This window comes from Aspergillus melleus (assembly GCF_016097325.1).
Source record: "Aspergillus melleus strain CBS 546.65 chromosome Unknown contig4, whole genome shotgun sequence".
Taxonomy (NCBI): Eukaryota; Fungi; Ascomycota; class Eurotiomycetes; order Eurotiales; family Aspergillaceae; genus Aspergillus; species Aspergillus melleus.
In genome coordinates, this window is record NW_025763373.1 from 1,034,254 (window position 1) to 1,059,248 (window position 24,995).

The 24,995-nt window shown below is 49.0% G+C and overlaps 7 protein-coding genes across 7 annotated transcripts; 4 read left to right on the top strand and 3 right to left on the bottom strand.

The window, feature by feature from the left end:
* Positions 1-840: 840 nt before the first annotated feature.
* LDX57_007318 (GFA family protein) lies at positions 841-1,401 on the bottom strand (the record flags this gene model as incomplete). Its single annotated transcript, XM_046089034.1, has 3 exons — positions 841-921; positions 998-1,206; positions 1,281-1,401. The coding sequence occupies 3 exons, from the start codon at positions 1,399-1,401 to the stop codon at positions 841-843; spliced, it is 411 nt and encodes a 136-aa protein (XP_045945004.1).
* A 1,760-nt stretch (positions 1,402-3,161) lies between these two features.
* On the bottom strand, positions 3,162-4,071 carry LDX57_007319 (uncharacterized protein). Its single transcript, XM_046089035.1, has 2 exons — positions 3,427-4,071; positions 3,162-3,336 (listed from the first exon to the last, which is right to left on the bottom strand). Exon 1 carries the CDS (start codon positions 4,029-4,031, stop codon positions 3,588-3,590), a length of 444 nt encoding a protein of 147 aa, XP_045945005.1. The 5' UTR covers positions 4,032-4,071; the 3' UTR covers positions 3,162-3,336; positions 3,427-3,587.
* Positions 4,072-4,158: 87 nt separating this feature from the next.
* On the top strand, positions 4,159-5,075 carry LDX57_007320 (uncharacterized protein). Its single transcript, XM_046089036.1, has one exon. The coding sequence runs from the start codon at positions 4,583-4,585 to the stop codon at positions 4,889-4,891; it is 309 nt and encodes a 102-aa protein (XP_045945006.1). The 5' UTR covers positions 4,159-4,582; the 3' UTR covers positions 4,892-5,075.
* Positions 5,076-6,801: 1,726 nt separating this feature from the next.
* LDX57_007321 (uncharacterized protein) lies at positions 6,802-7,714 on the top strand (the record flags this gene model as incomplete). Its single annotated transcript, XM_046089037.1, has 3 exons — positions 6,802-6,889; positions 6,938-7,471; positions 7,527-7,714. The coding sequence occupies 3 exons, from the start codon at positions 6,802-6,804 to the stop codon at positions 7,712-7,714; spliced, it is 810 nt and encodes a 269-aa protein (XP_045945007.1).
* Positions 7,715-11,766: 4,052 nt separating this feature from the next.
* On the top strand, positions 11,767-17,462 carry LDX57_007322 (uncharacterized protein; the record flags this gene model as incomplete). The annotated part of the gene is made up of 11 exons (XM_046089038.1): positions 11,767-12,066; positions 12,135-12,831; positions 12,884-13,132; positions 13,184-13,488; positions 13,534-14,660; positions 14,713-14,926; positions 14,975-15,244; positions 15,303-15,497; positions 15,540-16,064; positions 16,114-16,622; positions 16,673-17,462. The coding sequence occupies 11 exons, from the start codon at positions 11,767-11,769 to the stop codon at positions 17,460-17,462; spliced, it is 5,181 nt and encodes a 1,726-aa protein (XP_045945008.1).
* Positions 17,463-20,173: 2,711 nt separating this feature from the next.
* LDX57_007323 (uncharacterized protein) lies at positions 20,174-20,974 on the top strand (the record flags this gene model as incomplete). The annotated part of the gene is made up of 1 exon (XM_046089039.1): positions 20,174-20,974. The coding sequence occupies one exon, from the start codon at positions 20,174-20,176 to the stop codon at positions 20,972-20,974; it is 801 nt and encodes a 266-aa protein (XP_045945009.1).
* Positions 20,975-22,654: 1,680 nt separating this feature from the next.
* On the bottom strand, positions 22,655-24,400 carry LDX57_007324 (cytochrome P450; the record flags this gene model as incomplete). The annotated part of the gene is made up of 3 exons (XM_046089040.1): positions 22,655-23,096; positions 23,228-24,034; positions 24,102-24,400. The coding sequence occupies 3 exons, from the start codon at positions 24,398-24,400 to the stop codon at positions 22,655-22,657; spliced, it is 1,548 nt and encodes a 515-aa protein (XP_045945010.1).
* Between the last annotated feature and the right edge of the window lie 595 nt (positions 24,401-24,995).

The following is a 24,995-nucleotide window of genomic DNA, read 5'->3' on the forward strand; positions in this document are numbered from 1 at the left end:
GGCGTTACGCAAAAAATCATATAGAACCAGAAACACAGGGAGTGCAATGCGGCTATCGCTAGCACGGTGACACCCTCGCGGCGCTGATCCGTAGGACGGCGACCGAGATTGCACGAACAGCTATTTCCTCCCTTTGCCATGTTGACCAATCTTTAGGAGGCCCCAGCTTTGGCTACGGGGAAGCTGATCCCGGTTCTCATATTGTCTGCAGAACTTCACCGTCTACCGGAACACTAGACCTCCCCAGTCTCCTGATTCTGAGGCTGTATGATTTCAAATTCGCTGGTCCAACCCGTGAACCACTTCATCCGGGGTTTGTCTCACATCATCCCTTTCCCATCCTCCTGGATACTCTCACATGCGGTGGCGTTTTGTTGGACTGACCTCTGCCACGACCCAGACCAACCACGTATTTTGTGGTACGTTCGGTGTACACCATATTGAAGCTTATTAGAAATGGTATCCGTTGCTGAGGGAATTATCGCGTTGTCCCCGAGCTGTGAATGCCGCTGGTAATGACATACGGGTGATAGGATAAACCGTACCACTCATTTGTGGCTGGGAAACAGCTCTCTTGAGCGATCAAGACTCCAGAAATTCGAGCAAAGAGGTGACATTTCAACCTGCTACATACTGAATAATACAGCTAACACTTGTCTGGTTTTCGCAAGAGGCCTAGTCAATCCTTATGTCGGGCCGAAAGACAAATTTAAAGAAAACAGTTTTGCGATACATATCTGAGAAGATCAAGAGACAAATGGTCATTCATATTCAACATCTCGCTAATTCCGTGATAGTCATTCAGCATCAATAATATTCTCCCACCAACGTGTCACCCTTTTACTCCGGCATGTGGGTGAATGGCTTGGCCAAATGTTCCTGGCAGAAGGGTAATTTGCTCACTGTCCAGATTTCCGTGTCCTTCAATCGACTGTTAGCGCCAGGATTCATAGTGAATGCACCCGTTGATAATCCGTGGGGCAGTGTCTTTACATACCGGCTTGAGGTTCTTCTTGATCTCCGAGTCCAGCGTGCCTGCCTTGAGGGCAATGATCTCGGGAGCGGCATCGGGATCATGAGCAATGGGGGAGCCACATTCGGAGCAGAAAATGCGGTGGACGTCAAAGCCCGAAGATCCCTTGCTGGAGTACTTCTTGATGGGACCGTTGATGGTGAGCTTGTCCTTGGGCACGACCGCGACCAGAGCTGCAACAGGTTAGTAGGGCAAGCCAATTTGTAAGAGGCGATGCATGGAAGAAAGCCAAGGGCAAGATACGCACAATAGGTCGAGCCACTCTGGCGCTGACAGTCGTCACAGTGGTCGTAGGCAGTGATCGCCGGCTGATCGACGTCCGCCGTGTAAGTGACGGCTTTGCAGAGGCAGTGGCCGGAGAGAGGCATGATGATTGGTATTGGAGGCGAAAAGAATCCCAGTTGATAACTCACAAGGTGCTCAGGATTTGGGGACCCTTGAGGCTGCACGAAACGATATATTTATTTCCTTCCATGCCCCGCGCTCTGGCCAGCGCTTCGGATTGCAGAATTTGTCATGGCTGCAGTGTTTGCGTCACGGCGAAACTCTGATTTCACCGGATTCCAAATCCTCGGGCATGGATCCACCCGCCACTTATCCAGTATTTGGAATCTCGTTTACTGATTCCTCCTACGCCCAGGATGACGTGAGCACAGTGGATATACCTTCTCTGTTGCACTTGCATGCTCCGGCAGCCTACAGGATCAGCTTCTCAGCCCTTTCCGATCGGCGATATATTCGGGAGGAAGTCCGAAGCGACTTCGATCTGGCATTTAGCAATTCCAAATGATTCTTTTCGGCTCCAGTGGGCTCGACTTTGGCAGTGATCTCTATCGGAGTACTTTCTCGCGCTTCAGTCTCTTTCCCCGCCTTCACGGTCGCAAAAACCGCATTGGCTCGGTCAACGAGCCCGTCCATTGACCATGTCCGCAGTATTAATTGGTCGGAGGTCAATGCTTTGACATCGTTGGCTGTGCGAATGATGCGTGAAATAGTCAAGGCCGGCAACGAGGAGCTGAAGCATACATCATAGATCATCAGCTGTCGAGAATAGAGATACAACAAACCCCTCCAAACCCCTCCTTCTCAGCATCTAGCGAGATGTTCTCCAATCCCGCCACTTTGTCGGTCTCCAGGTACCCACCAGACTAACTAAAGATGCATCTAACTCAATTAAGCTCCGTCAGAGACCCAGACCCCAAGCACAAGGAACCCCTCCACTTGGCACTTGAAGAATTACCGAACAACACCGGTCGGTCGGTAGTCCAAGGATGGGTCAGGTCAGGGCAGGTCATCTCGGAAGTAACAGAATTTCCCCTTTATGTCCTACACACTGTGGTGGACCGTGAGCATTCGCGTTTTTTGGTGATAGTGATGGTGATCCGATCGGATAGAGTGGATTGGATAATCTGAGTCACATATTTTCATGATCTCGGGAGATTGCAGTGGTTCTATGGTGGGACTGTGGACTGTGCTTCCGGGTGTAACTTGTTCATTCTTGATTGATTTGAGTTCTTATCTTTCAGCTTGGATTTTGCATGGAGTGTCGGGGTCCAGAGGCTCGGGGTCCATTTATCGAGTTTAACAGAGCTGAGCAGAAACACGTGAATCCACCAGCCATGCTGTGATCATAGCTTTTGCAGGATAAACTATCCGGATAAGAATGTATGTTGCAATTATCGGAGCCAGGATTTCATAGCCTGGATGTGTGTCGGCTCTCTTGTCAGAACCCTTCTATCAGCTAAGAAATTGGCAGTGAAAGGTGACCTTGGTGGTCAAGTTCCCTGGTTTAGTTCTACTCCAGGCAGAAGTACAAAACACACAGATGCACCGTTGGTTGAGACAACCACACCAGTAAAGAAAGAGTTCTATTGAAAGGATGATTGACAAGGAGGTGTATGAGTAACGAACCTCAGAGTTAGGGACGATTCCATTAGTACTATGCCTGAGTAAATACGCACTGCAATCCCACAGCAAGTTGAAGCTAACAACAGATAAGACAAAAAGCTAATAGATCTACAATCAGATAGAACTAAATATTATTGGCTAGTGGTTCAGTAGATACAAAGGGTCCTCGATCTACTGATTTTCAACTGAATACTCACTTAATAGCTCCAAGAACTAAGCAGTGATGTTGATTACGAGTTTCCATGCCGACACACGATACCCTTACAGGCTGTAGCGGTCCTTCAGGTTGCGCCACCAGTCACGGGCCATCCATGCGTCGAACTCGGTGATCTCCGTGGCGCTTCCAGCCAGCATGATGAAGCTGTCCTGGCCGGTGGGGGTCCAGTCATAGAAATCTAGGAATGAGTTAGGAAATCATTCAATTGTATGAGAGGGAAATAAAGAGAGAAGTTGGAGTAAGAGAGGAGGTGAGGAGGAAAACATACCGTCCAAGGCAAAGGTGTGGCCGATCTCGTGCAGGTAGATGTGCTGGTTCTCCTGGTCCAAGCTCTCAACAAAGTATTGCTGGCCAACACGCTGGCCCCAGTCACCACCGGCACCACCCTCGAAGTCATCGCTGAGCCACAGGCTCTGGTCTATGAAGCTGTCAATCGGTGCGGCCTAATAGAATAGATGGGGCAAACAGCCACTTACCGTAGTGACGGTCAGCACCGGCCTCGCAGGCACTGTAGTCACCATCCTGGTGGAAGAATCGTCCACACTTAGGGTCACACTCGGGGATTCCGTCGGCGTCGGTGGTGGTGTAGACCTCGATGCCGGAGGTGTCGCCTTCCAGAAGAGACTTGTCCTTGACGGCATAGCCAACGACGTTGACATCCACGGTTTCGTAGGGGAAACCATCAAAGCCGGCGAGCTTCTCGATCCACTTGTTGAAGCCCTTGCGAACGGCGGCTTCGATGCCTTCCCGCTGGCTGGCGGTGACCGACTTGGTCGAGTCCCAGCGCACGCAGTAGTTGATCTTGCCCTTGCCGTCGATCACTTGGTCGAAGCCGTAGTTCTTGAAGCCGAGCGGGTCGCTGTAGGTGTCCATCTCGTGGTCCCAGACCTAGACATTCAATGTTAGTCTTGAATGGGCCTTGAGATGATAGGGCAGACGACGACTTCTTACCTCCTTCAGAGGGGTCACCAGGTCCGAAGGGGGGTTCCAGGAAGAGGCATTGGCACGCTTAACACCAGCAAGGGACTGGTCGTGCGTGGGGAGGGCCGAACCCAGGCTGGCCAGCAGCTGGACGGCAGTGAGAGAAAGAGTGGCCTTCATGTTGATCTTGGAAGAAAATTATACGAAATGTAAGAGAAAGGAACGAAAGTATATTAGATGAAAGAATGAAGGAGCTAGTCAATAGCTGAGAAAATGAAGGAAGATGGGATGGAGATCTCGAGCTCTGCCGTAGGGCTCTGAAGACATTGGCCCTTATATAGCATGATTGTGGAAAGAAGTTCTCAACCCATATAGACTGCCAAGCGAATTAGTCGCCAGGGACAGGGAATGGAATTCCACTCCGTGATAAGTCTGATACAACGAGATTCTGGGCGTTGTGGGCAGCAGGGCCTCGACGGTCAGAAGGGCAACCGTTCGAACCCATGGATGCGATTCTCCACCAACCGGTCTACTCGCAACTGCCGTATGAGGGCATCATGAATGGGGAAATTCTCCGACTCCTTGAAGGAGGAAGTGGGGGGCCAAGCTATTGTGCTGGTCTTGTTATGACTCCGACTCACTCTCTAACCTGCCAAGACGTCAATCCCTATATTAAAAACAGTCCGTCTCCGCCATTTCGCGGTGCCATGTCCGTTTCGAGAAAAGGGCAAACCCAGGAGCTCACACGAAAAGGCACTGCATTCAAGATCATGCTATCAGACAGATTGGCATGGACTTATTGGGAGCTGTGAGCACCAAATCTCAGCGTTGATTGGTTTCATGGGCAGGCCAAATGCCGTACTCGTAGTTTTAGCTCGAGCAGGTTCTCCTATATATAGAAGGGATTGTCAGGACCTTCGTAGAATCTAGTGCTAGACCTGGGGTAGTTACTCCGTAGGTCTCTTGCGATTCCCATCAGGGCTGGCACATTGGCGTAGGGGGGTTGCACTCGTGGGCGTGTAAGCAATCAAGTTAAGCAACGGAGTTAAAAGGAATAATGCCGGCAGAGCTGCCTCAGGCGACCAAAAAGGTAGGCCGGTACCGGTGCCACCAGCCAATCAGACCTTAATTGCCTCGGAGCCAGTTGCCAACTACGGGTGCACATGCTGACCTAATACTCTGCATAATCATCGTCCATAATTGTTATGCCGTCCAACATCCTTCCCGCTTTCGCTCAACAAGTCTCTCTAATCCCTCAATAGTCGAAGGGTAATGAGATCGCCCATGATGTCCACTGAGATTGACAAACATGGATCATAATTCAGAAAGGTGTGTTGGTTCTAAGAGCGTAATGTCTGTTTTCAAGGCACGGCTAACTCCTGTCCAAGGACGCCCAAACGAGGCAAAAAGGCATGCACACAGTGTAGGCAGCAAAAGGTGGTTGCTTGGAACCAACCCAACGCCATGCTACATACCCTTGTCCTGACACCGGCGTAGGCAAAATGCGATGCCTATCTTCATTCGGATCGACCCTGCAGTAGATGCCTTAGAATGAAAACAGAATGTGTCATCTCCGATCCCTTTCGGAGAGAGCACAAGCGTCAGTAGGTTCACTGGTTCAATTCATATCACCGAACTTGGAGCTGATGGAATGTAAGACGACTTTCCGAATTAGAAAATGAGACCGATCAGCTGCGCCAAAAGCTGAGGTCTTCTCAAAGCGCTCAACCTCAGTCGCCACCCATCGCAATGTTGACGGCCGCGGCTGAAATGAAGGCCCATGGCGCAGGTAATAGGGCTGGAACACACCTTACTCCCCAGTCACAATCACCGGCTCCTGCTTATGCGCCGCCAATGCCTCCCCATCCTCCAGCGCTCGTGGGACCGTCTCTGTCTGCAGCAGAAATGGCACCGAGAGAACGGATCCAAGGTGTTACGCAGCCACGGAGTTTGAACAATGTCCACGTTTCTGGGACTGAGATTGATGAGCTATTTCATCTGTATGCTCGAAAAACCATCGAAGGGGGACCTGGTGCACAAGGAACTAACAGTCGTTGAAGGTTCTTTGCTGAATATGCGCCCTTTTTACCCATATTGGATCCTCAAATGGCACCTGACTTCTATTACGCGCAGTGCCCTTTTCTGTTCTGGGCCGTAATAGGCGTTGCGTCTCGGACGTATTCACAGAACCCCACGCTTCTATCAGCTCTTGGACAGAGTGTTACGGAAATGGCCATGGTATCAATTGCCTCAACGTCCCCACAGTGGCACATTATTCAAGGCATCCTGATTATTCTCACGTGGCCTTTTCCCAAGGGAAACACCAGACCAGACACAACCTTCGTATTGGGAGGAATGTTGCTGCATATGGCTATGCAAAATGGGCTTCACATTCCAATGTCCAGTCATGAGTTCGCAAAAATCAAGATCCCAACTCCATCCGAGGCCGATCTGGCCCGGCGTTCGGAGCTGTGGGCGCATTGTGTTATCTCATATCAGCAGTATGTTATCTCTTTTTGCCACGACATTTCTCCAACTTACCGGACGTAGATCATGCAACAAGAAAGGACTGCCGCCTCGCTCACTGAATGATCTGGAGCCGGATACAGGCCAGCGTCAAATTCTATTCCGAAAGATCTCACGGTCCTTGGCTTTGTATGTCAAAGCTCATGATCTCATTACACGATGCAGCACGGCCATGACAGAATTTGGGATTCGAGTCATGTCACGGGAACAGGAAAGGGGCTTAGATGTTCTCTTACGATCGTTTGAGGGTCAGGTCAGCAGTCTGGAGGTGGAGACTGATACAGGTGATAGCTCAATCTCAATTGGAATTGGATCGAACTAACTGTTGGCAGACGAGGAACGTTTTTACACTACTATCTGTCGTCTCAACATTCAGGTTTACAATTTCTTCAAGGCTCACGACCCCGTATCTAGAGACTGCCTTTCTCGAATAATGACCACGTCTTGTGCCATAGTGGATTACTTGCAGAGCCTAGGCCAGAAATTGTCAAGTCTAGGAACCGTGCCCACTCAAATGCTCTTTGGTTTGATGCTGGCTTCAACTTCCCTCCTGCGCATACTCAAGGGCCCTGCAATGGATGGCTTGGATATTGAGAAAGCAAAAACGTCCTTCTTTGCGGCAATCCAGTTATCACGGCAGATGTCAGTGGATCAGCATGATACCGCAGCAATGCTAGCCACGATTATGAACCAACTTTGGAATAGCACGAGGGCATTCCGTAGATCTGATAATGGCGAGTATACCGCTCTTCGGATCCGCAGCCGGCTCGCCGCAAGCATTGTCATCGACGTGGTCTGGTGGTGGCGGGAGGAATTCGACCCTCAGTGCCGCCAAACAGCCTCTTTGCAGGGAACGACATCTGATGGTATGTTCGCCGCAGGATACCGAAATCAAGGTTAAACGCTTAACAAAGTATATAGGAGCTACTTACAGTCGTGACAACCTTGGGACCCTTGCCAGTGCGCCGAATGGACTCATGGACAAACAAGGCCCTGTACATTTCGACGACCAGTTCATTGCCGATTTTGAATGGGCATTGGGAGATGACGGAATGTTTTCGTCAACAGAGCCATTTGATCTGGCATGGCAATCGTCTGGGGCCGCTTAACCGGTTGGCTGTTGCTGACGTTGGCGACACCGAAGACTTCTTATACTGGTGTTATGGTTCTTTGAACCAGAATAGACTCGACTGCCTCAAATGGCACTATATCAGCTTAGGTTACAGTTTTATAAACACGCGACAAAAGATAGCGTCTGCGGAAAATACAAGGACGCCACATGAGGCATCCCAACGGCTTCCTTGGACCCTGCCAGATGGATTAGTCATTCGGGGTTAGCCATTCGGGATCAGCTAATCGCTATTGAATTCGGACTTTGTACCACTGAATATTTTTGGTCTGGACATCTTTAGCACTGCTGTCAGATATTGTTGTGCCTTGCCTGCCTTTCGCGGCACGGGCATTACAATGGAAAACTGGACACCGTTCATTGGCCTGTCGGTCATTCTTAATGTCCCTGCCAGCCTTTGAAACATTACTGAATAGGGAAGAAAGGAAGGGGGAAGTAAAACTAGAAAACAGACTCTACTCATGGTAAGTGTTGTATACGCAATAGTCAGGAAGTGAAGCCGTTAGCAAGTCAATAACAGCAATGTATGAACAATTAAATAGAAACAAATTATACTGATCTATCCTCTAACAAACTGACAATATGAAGGTAGATCGAGTCGATAACTACTGCTCAACCTATGGCAAGATCGCATCGAGCTATATGCTATCACTGTGTCCCTTTAAAGAAGCAAACAAAAGATACCTAAAACATGGAGATCGCTTTCAACTTCCTTCAGTCCTCTCTGCTCCAATCTAATTCACTTCTTGGCAGCACAATATGTCAGTTCATGTCCATCATCCGTTGAAACTGCACAATTGTCCGATTCGCACTGCGAATCCTCCTCACACCAGAGCCCATTCGGAGCCTTGTCAAACTTCATAGAATCGAGCAGGCATATCCCGTTCTGACAGTGCAGACCCTTGCCACAGTCATCCAATCTGTCATCATTCCTTGTATCCTCATCATTTGCTTCAGTCTTGGATGTGCATAGTTCTCCGATATGAAGGTCGCGTTTCTTACGGCACTCGCGGATGCCACCTCTCAATTCGCCCGCCCTCTTCAATATGGCTTTGTTATCCAGCTTACAGCTCAGCTCTTTGTTTAAAAAGAAAGACTCGATCCCACAGGCCTCAACTCTCTCCTTCAGATCAAGGTAGCTGATTAAACTGTACCCGCAGGTTTCCTTCGCCGGGCAATCAGAAGTAGCCACACACGGGCCCCCAGAAGCACCGAATTCGTATGGGATGCAAGCACCTTTCACACAAGTACTGTCCTGGCATTGAGAGGATTGGGTGCATGATTGGCCTGGTTGTCGCCATTTCACGCATTTGTCTCGTTCGTCGCAGTAGAGAGTTGCAGCGCAATGGACTCCTCGGACGCATGACTCTCCTTCCGTGGGACGGCGCTGGCATTTACGACCTATGCATTCAAGACCCGGGCCGCAATGCCCTGCATATGTCCCATCATCATTTGTGCCACATTCTGCAGCCAAAGACAGGTTGGCTGCAAGAAGGGGGAGAAGAACAGAGAGAGTGACGGGAAGGAGTCTCATGGTGGGAGGGACTGGGATGGATCACAAAGAATGAAGATAAGATGGCTGAATATAGAATAGATGGGAGATGTCTGCCAGGAGAGATAAAGATGGAGTGAACGATATATACATTCCCTTTAGATGAAACCGCCATATTTATACGTTTACAGCCAGGATGTGGCTTAAGGGCAAAAACCAGCAGAAAGACCGAAAGAGCTGATCCCAGCCGCAGGGTCACGAGAGACAAGACCCCCTGAACTATGTAATTAGTTTATCAATAACTAGCTGGGGCGTGCCTGTTTCGGCCTTGTAGAAATTGGTTCAAGGATCCAGTCTCCCTTCGAACCAATCGAAATGAAAGGGACTATAACTCCGAGATTATTCAGTACGGACTATATCACATCTTCAACAGGCAAGATAGATCAGCATCGTGTTTCATCGCTTTTTCTTCGATTCATCTCCTTTTAAATTAGGGTTGTGTACCTGATGCAAGGAGTGTGTTCAATACCACAACCCACTATCTAGAGTTATACTTTGTGGCGCACTGATCGGCAGTGACGGGTCCTGTATACTTAGACCCTTACGAAAGTTTGGGCTGCTGACCTAGTTCAATAGCCCTGGCTGTACCAGTGACCGAAAGAAATGAGAGTGTCCAAAGCGATGTTCATCTCACCAGAGTATGTAATACTCTCAGAAGTATTACATCCAACAAGTTTCGCCTCGCTTGAAGCCCAGCACTCATGCCGATTGAAGCTAATCTGATTAGGGGATTCAAGCTATATCCTTAATTTTGAAAGAGGGCCATAGACTTCCTTCTGAAATACCCTTTGAATTACTCCATATAGCTCAACTGATCGTGGGTAAAGAAATGAAGGAAATCCAATACACTCTCAGCCCTCCATCCATCCAGAACCTTCCGAGGTACTAGTCAGACTGGAGCTTGCTAGCCTGAATGGCCTAGAAAGCAGCATTGACCATTCCAGGCGCATCCTCAATGATCATAACATGCCCCGTTGGCAGTATATGGCGTTCCGGCACATTACCATTAGCCGCTATAACCCGCACTAACTCGCCCAGCGTCCTCAAAACTCCAATGTCCGATTGTCGACATCACCAAATTTCTTATTGCCATTTGTCTGTTCTAAATTGCTTCAATTCAATCGGAGACGAGCTTTGTGCTATCTATACCCCTATCTCTACTTGTTTGCTCTCCTTTCCCGCGACCGAGATTCTCGATACGCGGTTTGATAGGGCCTGCAAGTCACAGACTTGAACGGTTTGTACGTAGCCCGGCGTGTAGGAAAGAAAAGGATCTATTGGTATGATTGTCTGTCATAATAATGATATCATTCCTTTGCTAAATATGTAAACCCGGACACTTAGGGGAAAATGTCAAAAGGAAAGATATATACCAGTACAGCCTTGAGTTGTTGTACTATACTGTGAAAATAAGATATTCACTCTCTTTATTATTACCGTGGCCGAAATTGGATTCTTTCTTAATATGAATCAAGGACACCTTCTACATCTTGTGTTTTGTAGCAACTGTACTGACAGAACAAGGTAAGTACATGACTTCAGAGAAGCAGGACAAAGAGAGTCATGGACTACTGGAGCAATTAGGATCTAATCTTGCTAGCTATGACGACAAGATGTCCTTAATGTCCCGCGGGGTATGCGCGCAGTTACATTCCCAGTAAATCATTTCCCTATCGCCCTTGTTCTGGCTTACAGTGTAGTATCCATGGAAGTATTTTCCGCGGATAATCAGTTTAACCACGGACTATAAGAATGCTATTATGCTTTCGGCGATTTTCTATACTTCCGGAAATGTACTCCGTACTTTGACAATCGGGTGGTAAGAAGCGGATGGGTTCCAAAGTATGATCCGCTGGGAGAAACCTTGTCCAGAATTCACGAACTCCAACAACTTTTTTGTCTAGGTGATTTTGACTGTTGGTTCCGGCTTTCCGGCGTTCCAATGATCAAGAACCATTCAAGGATGGAGTCAATTCCTTATGGATTGTCAGCCAGCTACTAGAAACGGAATCTTATATTAGGCAGTCCGTTCTACCCAGTGAGCAAAGCAATGCAGTCCTTACTACATGATTACCGCGTTCGTCAAAGACTCTGTCGCTTAGACTTTCTAAAGCCCTATATTCACCATTACTCAAAGCAGCCGTAATTATCCGTGGCAACTTGCCTGCGATATCTTGACGTATGTATAATGTAACCGTCTCTGGGTGTATACGAACAAGCCTCAAGAGTCTGACTAGAACGACACTTATTGGATAACCGTGCTAGATCTTCAGAAGCTGTCTCTATAGTTTCTCCACAAGGGAAGAGTGTGGACAATCTTAAACTTTCTAACCAAATGATTAAGACTAAGTCATGTTGTCATGCAATCGAAACAAAGTATATAGTCTGACGCTTCACTCGTCTCTAGAATGACCGTGGACCATGAGTCGTAAAATTGTGCATCAACAATCGATCATTGAGTAAAAAGACCTACTGCGAAAATGCCTGAAGATTACAATAACTTGCTTCAAAAGGTCGTCGAGGCGGTTAAAGGTATCGACGCCCTTCCTGTTTCAGACTACACCAACAGGGTGCATTACAAGTGCTGCTTTGCCCAACGTGCGGCCGAGTTTAGGGACAATAAAACACTCAATTATGGCACTCCCTGGCCCGATGATGATCCACGGCCCTCAGGGCCGCATCTGAACGACCAGAGTGTTTCTTTCCCTCTCTGCCGTTTGATTGACGGTACTATTCCGAGGGCTCTGGAAAAGACCCAGTTCGCGAATCGAGTCAATAAGGTGGGTAAATCAACTAGACCTCCCTCGCCAGCCCCTGCCAAGAGCCTACCGCTTATCAGGTATGTTAGGAAAACGCGAACAAAGTCTTGAATGACCAGATTGTCCGGGTGGCGACTCTCTGCTACTGTGAACATGTCACCCGCAAACTGGCCGCAGCCAAGGTCGAGGCTCTCAACAAGCTGCGATCGTATAGCGGCTTTGGGGCGTTCATGAAAGACCGACTGAAGAAGAAGCCCTTTATACAAGGCGTCATCCGGGATGACGCTCGTAATGGCAGCCATATATACAGCATGACCCTGCTTTTTATTGCCGACTTCCTTGACCGGGGTGATTTAGGCATCCCTGCCTTGGACGATGGATTTGTGTTTGCGCCTAGTCTGGATATTCTGGGGATCTGGTCGAAGACATTGTGGGAACTTGATGGAAAAGAGCGCATGGATCAGACCGTCAAATTCTGTGGTCGACTGGCAACTGCTGTGTATTCGCCCGGCTTGGGGGATACGCGTCAGCCTCGTGAGACCTACACTGTTACCACGAAGCTGTACGAGAAGCTTCTTTCAGGAAAGTCAGTGAAGGATCCCTACGTCAAGGATGCACAAGAAAGCCTCAAGAAGCTTGTTGAAGATGATGCAAATGCGTGGAAGTCGTCTTACTTGCTGCTGTGGAACTCATGGAATTTCACAGCGTATCCACGTTGGCGTGATACTATCCAGAAAGAATTGTCTATAAACAATGGCCGTGCCGTGGGCTATTGGATTACCGACGGTATGCTGTCGCGTATGACCTTTTGATGTGATGGAATACTGACAGTTGTTAGGCGTTAGCTACGAAGACCAAAACAGTGTTCCTGATCATCTGCGAGTTTTGCGCAAGGAAACCGCAAATGGCTCTCATATCGTGGCTGGAACTCAGATTGCCCTTGTTGATAGACAATCTGTTCCAGTTGAGGAACTGGTCCCAGGGGATCAGGTGCTGTCTCTTGCTTCTGAAGACGGTCCGAACCAGTCAGCGCAGGTATCAGACAGCATGTTTCCTCAGCAGGCCACCGTGCCTTTAGTGGGATTCAGTGAGTATCTATATATCTGGTAAGCGAAACACTTAGCTGATTTCATTGCAGATAATGGAGACCCTTTTGCACCGACTTGGCAGGTCTTCCATACCACAACTGGGCTACGCGCGGTCGACCCTGAAGCAGCCATGCATCAGAATCCGTGGCTCAAGGTTGGTCGTTTGTTAGCGGGACATATAGTCTACCGTTTAAAAGGGAACAATGATAAAGCCAAGAACATGTACGAAAGGTTTTCGATCAAGTCCATTGAACGGACGACACCAGTCCTAAGGACGGTATACGAACTCCGCCTCCATGATGCTGTCCGTCTGCATCACTCTAATGGCTTCCTGGTGCAAGTCAATTTCCCTGAAGTAAGGCGCCCGATTCCGGCTGATACGTCAGACTGACCGATATAGATTACCGTGGACTATGTGGCAAGTCTGCTGAAGGCCTTGCCTGCGGCAAAGCGAATGACTCTTCTTTATGCCTTGGAGGATCTTCGGCCACTATTCGAGCGATTCGGGGCTAGCTCTATCGCCGACCGCCTTCATGCAGAGATTTATGGCGGTCGGAGATATAAAAAAGGCCCTTTGAGGGGCGTTCCGAAGCCCAAGTTCCAGCGGAACGCTTCCCTGACCAACGTGACGAGATCATTCAAACTCAAGTCAACGCAGGGCACACTTTCCAAAGTGGCACTTGTGGAAGGCTTTCTGTTGTTGGATGGGGAAGTTCAGAACAGGGCCACCTTGGATGAGCAAACTAATACAGTTCGTTGGACTAGGAAAGTCACGGTGCCAGACGGTAAAACAAAGTATGAATTTGGCATGTTTCGGCTCTACTCCGCTGGACGTGGCGGCAATGGGCTCCTGTTTTATACTAATGAGCCGAACCCCAAGAAAGTCCCCAAAGATAAAGTCATCCGTTTTAGAGCCGCCTCAAACCAAAATTCCAGGGGTCTTGATGATACCGCTGGAGAAACCTCTCCAGAGGACCAAGGTGAAGCAGAAGAGGGCTCAATCATGGATGAAAAATCAGCACCACGGATAAACTTTGCCAACGACTACGCAGTGAAAGTTGATAAAACCATCTGGGAGAAAGGCACTTTGCTGGAGAAGCCACGAGATCCGGTCAATTTTGGCATCATATCTCTGGGGACAGAAACCATGGACGATGGAGTGGAGATCCCTGTGGTAGCCATTCCAGTCCTAGACCAACTTCAGCAAGAAATCAACAAGGTGTCCAAGACCAAGATCGGGAAGCTATATACGTCATACGAATGGGATTACTCGCCACCTGATGATAAAGACAAGACCGTTCATCGGACAATCGTGGAGTTCAACAATGCCGCGTTGCTGCCGTTCATCACGGACGGCGGTCCAGACTACAAAACATTTGGCCTCACCTTCAATAAGACACTTCAATCTGCATTCCGATTGCCAGTACTCTTCCACTCACTTTATGTTGAAACGAGTTGGGATGAAATGTCATTGACGGGCGCACTGTACGAGTATGATCCCCAATATCGCGGGATGAAAGGGAGTCGGTGAGTCAATGGGCCAGCACCTGTTCTACCGTGTCGAACTAAATTTGATTAGGCATCTTCTCGTCGGCGACTACGCCGACGACGATTTCAATCTCAAAGCACAGCGTGCAAAGATATCCAAGGCATTCTCCGACTTCGCGAAGCCAGGCGTCCCTATCCAAAGGGATCCTCACCTCCAACCTCCAGCAGTAACAAAAGAGCTAACAACCATGAGTGCCACGAAACTACAAGATCTTAAGGAGTTGCCCAATTATAAGGAAGCTGCTGTGAGTATCCGCATTCCTTCCTTTATATATCATACTGACATTTGGTAGGTTCACAGTGCGACACAGGATCTTGTCCAAAGAATGGTCTGGTGGCACATGGACGCAAGCCAAAGACAAACATTCACCACTGCAGATAAGCCGCCAGATGAGGATCTCCCTAGGGAGCTAAGGGAGAATCTGGATCCCAAATTAAAGGAATTCATTCGCAACAAGTACGGCCCTGCGTTTATATCGCGGTCGATCACGCAGATCCGACAACACAAGGATAAATTCACGGAAGAGGAACGAAAAAAGGTTTGGTACTGGTGGGAAGGAAGTGTAAGTTAATATCTCACACGGCTAAACCAACTTATCTGACTGGACGATCAAATTGCAGGGTCCGACATGTCTTTCGCGGTCCAAAGAATTCCAACAGCTGAACAATCTAGCTTCGATCCATGCGATGAGAAAGCTTCATTCAGATACTTTGGACAAGTATCTACCAGAAGCGCAAAAGTGGGCGGAAGCGCTATTGGATCATCTATGCAAGCCACCCGTTCTCAAGAGCATTATGGGTGATCGAATTTCAGGCGTAGGTACTCGACTCCATGTAGTTACTGATGCTAATGTCTAGAAGCTTGGAAATATTGTCAATAAGGAGTGTTGCATCTTGAACACACTAGCACCTAACAGTAACCTCCCCGACAAATGGTTCAAAAAGATGATCAGCTACGCTTCCAGTCATATGACAAATATTCCAGACATAACCGAAGAGGTTAAAGATTGGCAAAGGCAGTGGCTTTACGGAATAATGGAGGAGCTAATCTTCAGAGTTCTATCGAATGATGACTCTATCGTGAAAGCGGTCCGAGATGGTCTTGAGGAAGACCTTAAAGAGTTCGAAAAGGCAAATAACCTCAACAGTGAGCTAAACGCAAAAGATCGTGCCAGGAATATCATGGAGAAGCAGTCAGTGCTTGCTTTTGAATCAGCAAACTGGCTCTCTGCGATTGGCAAAAGCCTCGCCCTTATCCCCAAAGCCTTTAGCGGCACACGCCTTTTCCAGTGGTTCGGTAGGGCATTCGGCGAAGTGCTGAATAAAGTGGGCTCTAAAGTAGCTGGAGCGAAGTTTATGCTTGGGGTGACAGTTATATCGATGGTCAGCTCTAATCACCTTCTAACTATTCACTTTACTAACCGTGCAATAGGCTTCGTACAGCATCGGCCAGATCTACAACCTTGTAGGCGCCATTGTAGACTGGAACAATTTGAATGGCTCGCAGCGTGCAGTTGTAATCCTGGAAACCATTCGAACTGTGGTCACAGCCCTAGATCAAGTCAAGGATGCGTGGAACAGAGTCAAGACAAAGACCGGCACACCCACTCAAATAGCGCTAGACGAGTTTGTTCTCGACAGATCGCTCGGGAACGCTATAGAAAGCGACCCAAAGAGAATCTCCAATGTTGCGGACGAAGTTCATGGCCCACATGGGCTACAGGAAGGAGTTTCAAAGAAGGTGAACGGCGGTGGTCTACCAGCACATGATGAGGTGATCAAGGGAGACGGCGAGCGATGGACGGAGAAGATCAATGAACCACCAGGAGATGTGCCACCCGGGGCCAAAGACGATGCAAAACGATTTAGCATGCAGGGCAAATGGCTGCAATGTTTGAACGTTATCCTGGGTCTCGGTGTGGGCGTGGCAATGACGTTCAGGTAACTTCGACCCCTGATTTTATTGCTGATAGACACTAATATGTGTACAGTTTGGTCCATGATTGGGATAATCTAACAGACGTCGGAAAGGTCATCAACACATTGTCAGTGGTGGTGCAGTTCCTTACGGTTATTTTGGACCTCGTCGAACTTGGAGCCGCTGTCGGGCTATTTGTTCTCACTGGGACAATGGCTGTTGCAATACCTATTATCGGAGCAGTACTGGCGGTTCTGGGTATCGTCCTCACGATCATCGGATTGTTCTTCAACCTATACAAGAAAGAAACACCGCCAGACCCCGTCGGGGATTTTATCAGGGACACAGCGCGACCCCTGGTAGCCAACTGGGCCTCACCTCCGGGGCCCAAACTGAGCTATACATTGAGTCCGACTTCGGTCGCCTCCGATACGACGAGCACCGTCACAATCACCGGCAAGAACAACAACAGCAAAGAAGTCAAAATTGTCGACACGCGTATAAGCCTCCTCGGTGGTGGTGACGATCCATGTTTATTCCAGGACATGAAGTTCAACCTCGTCGCGGAGACCGCCTCTGATAGGCATAATGCTGGTAAATCCTACGTGTCTCCAGCTGGTGTGGTCAAAGCCAATCTGAGTTCGACCCAACTGGCAAAGGCCGACCCAGAGTACTGGCAATTCGAACACTGGGTGGCGGGTGCAATCGAGGCATCTGGTCATTTAAATATTGGAGCGGGCAAGTCCTTTACATCTGTCTGGACGGGATTAATTAATCGGGTAGGATTGAGCGTCGTTGAAATCATCGAGAAATTTGAGGATGGGGATAAGGCGTACTGCCTTTTGGAAACTAGGCGGGTGTGATTCCTTTTTTGCCGAAATCGTCCTGTCCTTCATGCGTGTCTTTAAGTATTGTTTGTATATATGTCACTATATGTACCTATTTTTCTACATTATCGTAAATTTCCTGTTGTAGACGTCGCCGCTTTACTGAGGGCACTCAAGGGCTTGCTTAGTGGGTAATTCACATTAGTTATATTAAGTTAATAAAATGGCCTCGGCAGAGAGTAGTATAAAAGTTAATATAGGTACAGTATATTATTCTTACGACACTTCCACCATAAGCTCGGTATGGCCTCGAAGGACTATTTGGACGTAATCCGAGGAATATTACTCCAGTCCCTGGCTTGGGCCTTGGGGAGGTTCAGTAGTGATTTCGCCTTCTGCAGCATTTTCTTGAGTTACCGTGGCCCCTGGCGGGAGGGTCAGTGGACGCGTTCGCTTCGCCGGCATCTTGCCTCGCAAAGGAGGGTGAACGGTTAGCTAGCAGGTTGGGAGTACTTACCTAGATTCAGAGCATGCCCGTTAGTATGGGATACACAGGTGCCACGGGAATCATGTTGGGCCACTCATAAGGCTATCTCGAGGTAAGCACCTACTTAGGTTCGCTTTAGTACTTCAAATCCGCAAGGCTTCGCCCACGGCGCACACACAAACAAGGGTTTATCTTGGCTGAATCACGTATCAACAAATCATATCCTGTCTTTTGGCGCCCATGTTTACATTCTTCACGAGGCTGAGACTTGGCAGCCTTATTTGTTCTCATTGCCTAAGATACAAAAGCAATCTGTGTTCATCTTTTATACTTAAAGACTCTTGGTGAAACTATTGTTTGTGCAATCGCAGATGAATGTAGAAAGTCCCGACCCTTCTGGAAGGTCCTGTGACCCCCTACCTTCTGGTCAACTACAAGATCACGCCCTACAGCGAGTCGGTAATGCGCCCTCGAGGCGCTCCTCCAGTCGTTCTAGTGAACAAAATGAAGCAATTCCACTGGAAAGCATACATGGTGCAGCGGATCCCCCCAATCCAGACGACACCGACGACGCTCAAAAGAACACGGGTACCTCTTGGACCCGAGGGGCGCGTTTTGCCCTAGGAGCGACTATCGGTGTATTGGCCGTCAATATCATCCTAATAGCCATCGCATCGGGGAGAGCCTACTCCGTTTTCCATGGACAGGGGTTCTCCCACGCGATCATGTATCGCGGCTCTTGCCAATTGGTGAAGAACTGGTCGACTGGGCTTCACTTGGTGATAAATATTCTCAGCACAATTGTTCTCGTTGCGAGTAATTACTGCATGCAGTGTTTGTGCTCGCCATCTCGAGTGGAAATTGACCGTGCCCATGCTCAAAGAGCCTGGCTCCATATTGGAACTGCAAGCCTTCGCAATCTGCGGTTCATCCCTCCAAGGAGACGATTGTCGTGGCTGATATTACTTGTCACATCTTGGCCCCTCCATATTTTGTAGGTGTTTCTCTGAGCCTGATCACATCGTCACTAGTCTCATGATTGAGCCAGCTACAACTCTACCGTCTTTTCCTCGCTTGCATTCCATGAGTCCCGGTTTATTTTAGGACCCAGCAACTTTGATCCCGACACTATATCTCTCTCGCTCGAAGGTGACTGCTTTGAGCGAACGATTGGGCAGAAGATTTCACAGTTTGCAGAGATCTTCCGCCAGGGAAAGTACGAACGTGTAGAGAAACATGAATGTTGGAAAAAAATTCATGATGCCCGACCGATGTCAGACTATGTTGGGACCCGAACAATCGGGAGCTTCGCAGAAAGCCCAGGCCCCGTCGTCTTGCTCTCGAGAGACCTGGACCATCGCAACGGCACAAAGCTGTACAATCCTGCCACCAGGGGGTTGTCGCCGTACTTTAAATCTACCGAGAACAACTGGGCCGTCCACACTCAACCGTGGGAGGTTTCTACCTACAGCTTTGTTGTACCAGCCGATGATGGTAGCGTGGAAAGCTTCAACTTTGAGAACAAGTCCGACTTATGGCTCATGACAGGTATTCATGGATATGACCGAAGGCAGCTGTATGATTACATTGATGGGTATGATCCTCTGGAGAAGCTCCCGAGCGCTCTTGACATGAGGGCTTTCCTCCATGACAAGAGCATATGGATGGACAAGACGTGGGCAGAAAGTATAGGCGTTGAACCGAGTTTCGCGTGCCCTGGGAATTTGGGGAGACCGTTGGAAGCCCCCGGCTCACCCTCTTATGAAGTGGAAGGCTGTCTTCACCAGCAGCTTCCAGGGAAGTGCGAGCTGCGTTTTATTCCTCTTTTTTGCATCATTGTCGTCATTTCCAACGTGATAAAAGTGGTGTGTATGCTCTTCGTAATGCGCGAGGAGAGGGAGGATCTTCTTTTCACAGTTGGGGACGCAATCGCTTCATTCCTCGATACGCGGGACACCACGACCAAAGGCAAATGCTTGATGCCGAAAAGAAAAGTCGACTCTCCTCCATGGCTTTGGAGAACGGAAACAACTCATGGAAAATCACCCAGTCAATTATACAGTCCACCCTCTGTGAGCGTTCCTACTTATTTACCTCGGCGAAGTAGATGGAAGAAAGCCGTGCGCGGTTACCGCTGGTTGCTTATGAAACTACTGTGAGCCAAGCCATCATCATTGTCCTCCAAATAATGCCTATTAATCGACTCACACTCTCCCAAAGCTTCATAGTATACCTTGGTGTAATGATAGCCTCCATTTTCATGAATATCCCGTCAAACCTCTCCTTCACAGCGGACGAAGCGCAACTGCTCGATGACGATTTCGACAGAAGCCCGCTATCCCTAATACTTCTCGCCAATATCCCTCAGCTGGGCTTGTCGACGATCTATTTCTTCCATAACGATATCATAACCAACATGGTGCTGGCAGCTGAATATGCGGATTACTCGCATGAGCGAAAGCCTCTCCGGGTCTCTTGGCCCCGCGGTTCCCAGCGATCTACCTACTGGTTGAGCCTGCCGTACAAATACAGCCTTCCGATGATAGTCCTCTCCGCGTTGATGCATTGGCTCCTGTCGCAGGCCATGTCGTATGTCCATGCGATCGGATACGATAAGTACGGAACAGTGCATAAGAAAATCAGCTCGGTCAGCTTCAACGGTGTCCCCTGTCTCCTGTGTGGCGTTATCGGTCTCGTCATGAGCTTTGTCACTTTGGCGTTGGGATACAGACGATTGAGAGGCCACATGCCGATTGCTGGGAATTGCAGCGCGGCTATAAGTGCCGCTTGCCATTCGCCAGAAGATGACCGCGACGCGTCACTTAAAGGGGTCATGTGGGGTGAGGTGAAGAATGTTAATATTAATCCCAGTATCCCGAGTCAAAGTCCTGGCCTGGTTGATGAGCTCCGCAGTCCTGACGGGACCTCGGACGAGACTTCAGAGAATAATCACGAGTCGATAGCCCTGACGAGTGAGTTTGTGCCGCTGCCTGCTTACGGCCATTGTTGCTTTACTTCTTATGATGCTATGGCGCCGAGTCTGGATAGGCAATACTGTTGATAAATTGTGTAGAGGTGCTAGTATAGATTCAGTATACTACCCTGACGAATACAGAGCAAGAGTCTGAGCTGTGTAGGTAATCCGGTACGTATGGGAAGAAGAGCCTTGTTGATGCACTGCTCGGTATAGGTATACTTCAGTGATTTATGTGATTTACGTTTAATCAGATATTATATTTGTATTATTCTTCTACCCATGCAGAGTTAAGCCACAGATCGTCCAATACTCCTTTGGCTGTTTTTCTTTCCTCGGGGATCCATCGTAGCATTGACCGTACAAATTGGAGAAGTCGTTGATTCTGTCCTTCAAGATTTTCTTCCGCCTCTTCCAAAGATATTGAAGGCACAGAGACATCACCCGCACCTAACCATTGCCCTAGTTAACTATATAGATGTTAGTCATCAAATGCGTTAAACAAATGCTTGTTTTCGAAGATAACCCAGATCTATAATTATAGTTTAAAAAAAAAGGTTCCTCGGCATCAAGGGGCTCAACACACCATGGCACCGACGTTCCGTATGTCAGCACTACAGCTCCACCGCATGTCAAAAGGGACCTCAGGAGCTTTATAAATATTCGGTTGAATATTTCCTGTTGGAGCTTGCCAGTATGGCTGCTCACGTGGCTGGTCACATGAGCCACATTGTGTATTTAGCTGAGCTTACTCTACCTTCCACACCTCCTGAATATAAGCATTTTCAACCGATTTGAGCCATCCCGTCAAGCAGTGCTTGTCAGATTAAGAGTCACAGCTCTTCGAAAGTGCTTCGTCTATCTACTCTAATCATATTCATCTGTTCTAAAAACCCCTAGGGGAAGCGCCTAGGGGGAGGGGCCCTGGACTTTTTGAGAAATGTGGCAAACAAAAGTAAACTCAAAGTGAAAAAAACGAACAAAAAAAAATCGTTAGTTGAAATACAATTTATTAAGATTGCTCACTTAAAGTATTTAATCTTTCATTTATTTTGTGCTCAATAATCGTCTAAAATTACTTAAGGCGTGCTCAGGTCCACTCAGTGAGCAAAAAACGGCAAAGGATGAGTATTAAAAGAGAAAAAGAAAGCCTTCGACCTGGCGAGAAAGTCAAGTACGTATGTATCTAATTGGGTTGATTATTATGCATAGAAAATACACTGCGCTTGTTTTGAGGTTTTATTTCGTACTAGAGCGGAAAGGGAGAGCTGTAGATCTAGCTAGAAAATCAAGTACTTAGAACTACTTATCCATTGACTCAATTTCTATTTAGTGTCCGTTTTAAATGCCTAGTGTATACTTAGGTTTACTCACTGAAAGAGAAGCAGCGAGAGACAAGCACTAGAATAGGAACAAGATGTTCAATCTGTGTAGAATTTCGGTATATATGTGTGCATGCAATATACACCGTATGCAAGAGAAACCAGCTTCATGCAAATCATATGACATTCCTCATCGTGAATACTCCTCCCAAGGTTATACCGATATCATTCTAGACTGGGAAACCATATCCCCAGACAATTTCCCGGACAAGGATCATATAAAACGAAAGAAAAAGAAAAAATTGGCACAAAATCATGCTGCTTCCAAAATAGACATCATGCAGGTTCAAACATCAAAAGTAAAGATAAGAGGGGAGATGGGGTGTGAGTAATATAAAAGATAAGAGACGGAAGAGAAATATAGAAAGGAAACAAACACTTTCATCTAAGCCACCACTCTCTTCTTCATGCCCACCTGCAACCCCAAGGGTTTGCGCAAGAAACCCTCACTAGTCTCCATGGGTCCGTCCTGCTGCATTTCAAACTCAAAGAGGCGGAACACGGTAGCACAAATGACCAGGAGCTCCATCTCGGCGACGTTGCGGCCGACACAGGCGCGAGGGCCCGTGCTGAAGGGGATGAAGGCTGCCTTTTGCCGCGCCGTAAGACGGGCGGGATCCCAGCGCTCCGGGACGAATTGTTCGGCGTCGGGACCCCAGATCTCGGTAGAGCGGTGGATGGTGTAGCTGGGAACGGAGACGACATCGCCCGGATAGAAGATGTGGCCGGAGATCTCGATGGGCGCGCTGCCGGGAGGAATCTCACGCGGGAGACCCATGGCGGAGGTGCTGTGGATACGCATAGTTTCCCAGATGACCCATTGGAGGCTAGATGAAAAGGATTCTGCGTTAGTTTTATCTTTGATGGAGTTAGGTCGTTGTAGGTGCAGAATGATGTGCGAAGCCAGGATTTCATTTCATGCAGGCGATTGGGCGGTCGGTGGGGGTGCAAAACTTACTAAGGAATTTCCTTCACCATGGAGTGTGTGGGAACTTCAACATCCTGGGGGATGGCCTCGTCGAGAACGCGGTGGAGCTTGTCGATCACGCCGGGAGTGCGCATGCACCAGTAGAGGATAGCGCAGGAGGTGTTGGAGGTGGTGTCGGAGCCGGCGATCAGTTGAGTCAGGGCCTCGGCGGTCAGCTCTTCGCGGCCCAGCTTGTTGCCGCTGCCGTCCTTGCCTTCCATGAGACGCGCCAGGAGATCGACACGGGTGTTGTTAGCCATGACTTCGGGGCGCAGACGTTCGTTAACCCGGGCCACGGCGATGCCAGCGAGGTTCTCGACGGCCTGCATGCCGTCCTTGAAGAAGCGGTCGGGGATGTACTTGGCAAAGGGGATGAGAGACGGGAAGCAGCCCAGCGTGGCGGAGACCTCGCCACGGCGGTTCAGCACCTCGACGGCCTGGACGTAGGATGGGGGCGAGTCGGGCGTCTTGCGCATCTCGGCGATGTCCTGGCCCTTCTCGAGCATGCCGAACGGAGCTCCGAAGGCCAGGTCGCCGATGATGTCGAAAGCCAGGTAGTTGAACCAATTGAGAGCGTCAAGGGAGGCGTAGCCGGTCTTGGGGTTGCCCTGCAGCTCGGCGAGACGGTTCCACTGCTTCACGAACAGCTCGATGTTGCCGTGGATGTACTGCTCGAACTGACCGATCGACTTCATACTGAACGTATGAGACACGGTCTTACGCTTGCGAGAATGTTCCGCACGGTCGCGAGTGTTGAACAAACCGCGACGGATGGAGACAAAGGCATCGTAGAAGTCCCTGCGAAAGGTCAATCAATGTCAACTAGCCGTCAGGGACGGGATCAACCCCAGAAAGAGGAACGCACGCCTTGAGGAAACCGTTTCCGTGTCCGTAGATGAGAGGAATGGCGGCATCGTCAGCAATGGAGATGTTTCTCGGAGCAATGCGAACCAATTTTCCATTTTTCTTGTGGGCTTCGTGCACGGAGAGAAAGCGATGGCCCTTTCGAGCCTGCAGGACCAGCCAGAGGTTGGTGAAGCCGGCCAGGCTGGGGGAAGGGATGTCACGCAGGCGCCATAGCTGTAGGTACGGGACCAGATAGTAGGCAGCTAGCAGGGCCAGCAGGAGATAAGGCCCGTAGGGGGCGACTAGATCGGAAATCATATTGCAGAAGGAACGGGGCTAAGTAAGACACAGCATGGTTAGCGAGAAGTCGAGACGCACGAGGGACAAACAAATTGAACAAATCGACCGTTTTGGGCGGATGCTCTTTGGTTCCTGAGGCAGCAACGCGTGGGGATGACAGCCGTTGCACTAACCGGATTGGGACTGGCCCGAGGATCACCGCAGGCACTCAGGCAGCGAGGCACTCAGGCAGAAGAAGATACAATTGTGGGAAAGTAAGTTGGTAACTCGAGAAAACAGAATATCGTTCATCAGTTTATTCCATCACTTTTTCTAGAAAGAACAGATGGAGAAAATTATCAAAGTCTGCTGGGCGTCCCAGGGCCATATTTAAGATGACGAGGGCTGGCCAGCATCCCCGAGGCAATCACCGGCGACGGATGTGGGAATCGGGAGTCTGGGGTTGCGCTGCTCACCTGTCGCAGCCGACTCTGCCCCCCGACCCCGCCTCACCGCTCGGTTATCTCTGAAGGATTGACTCGTTGGTTCCATGGATGGCGCGAAGTCTGCGCTTAAGATGACTTTGCCTCCTTCGTCATTGGCGAGAGGATCAGCCATCGGGGAGGAGTCGATG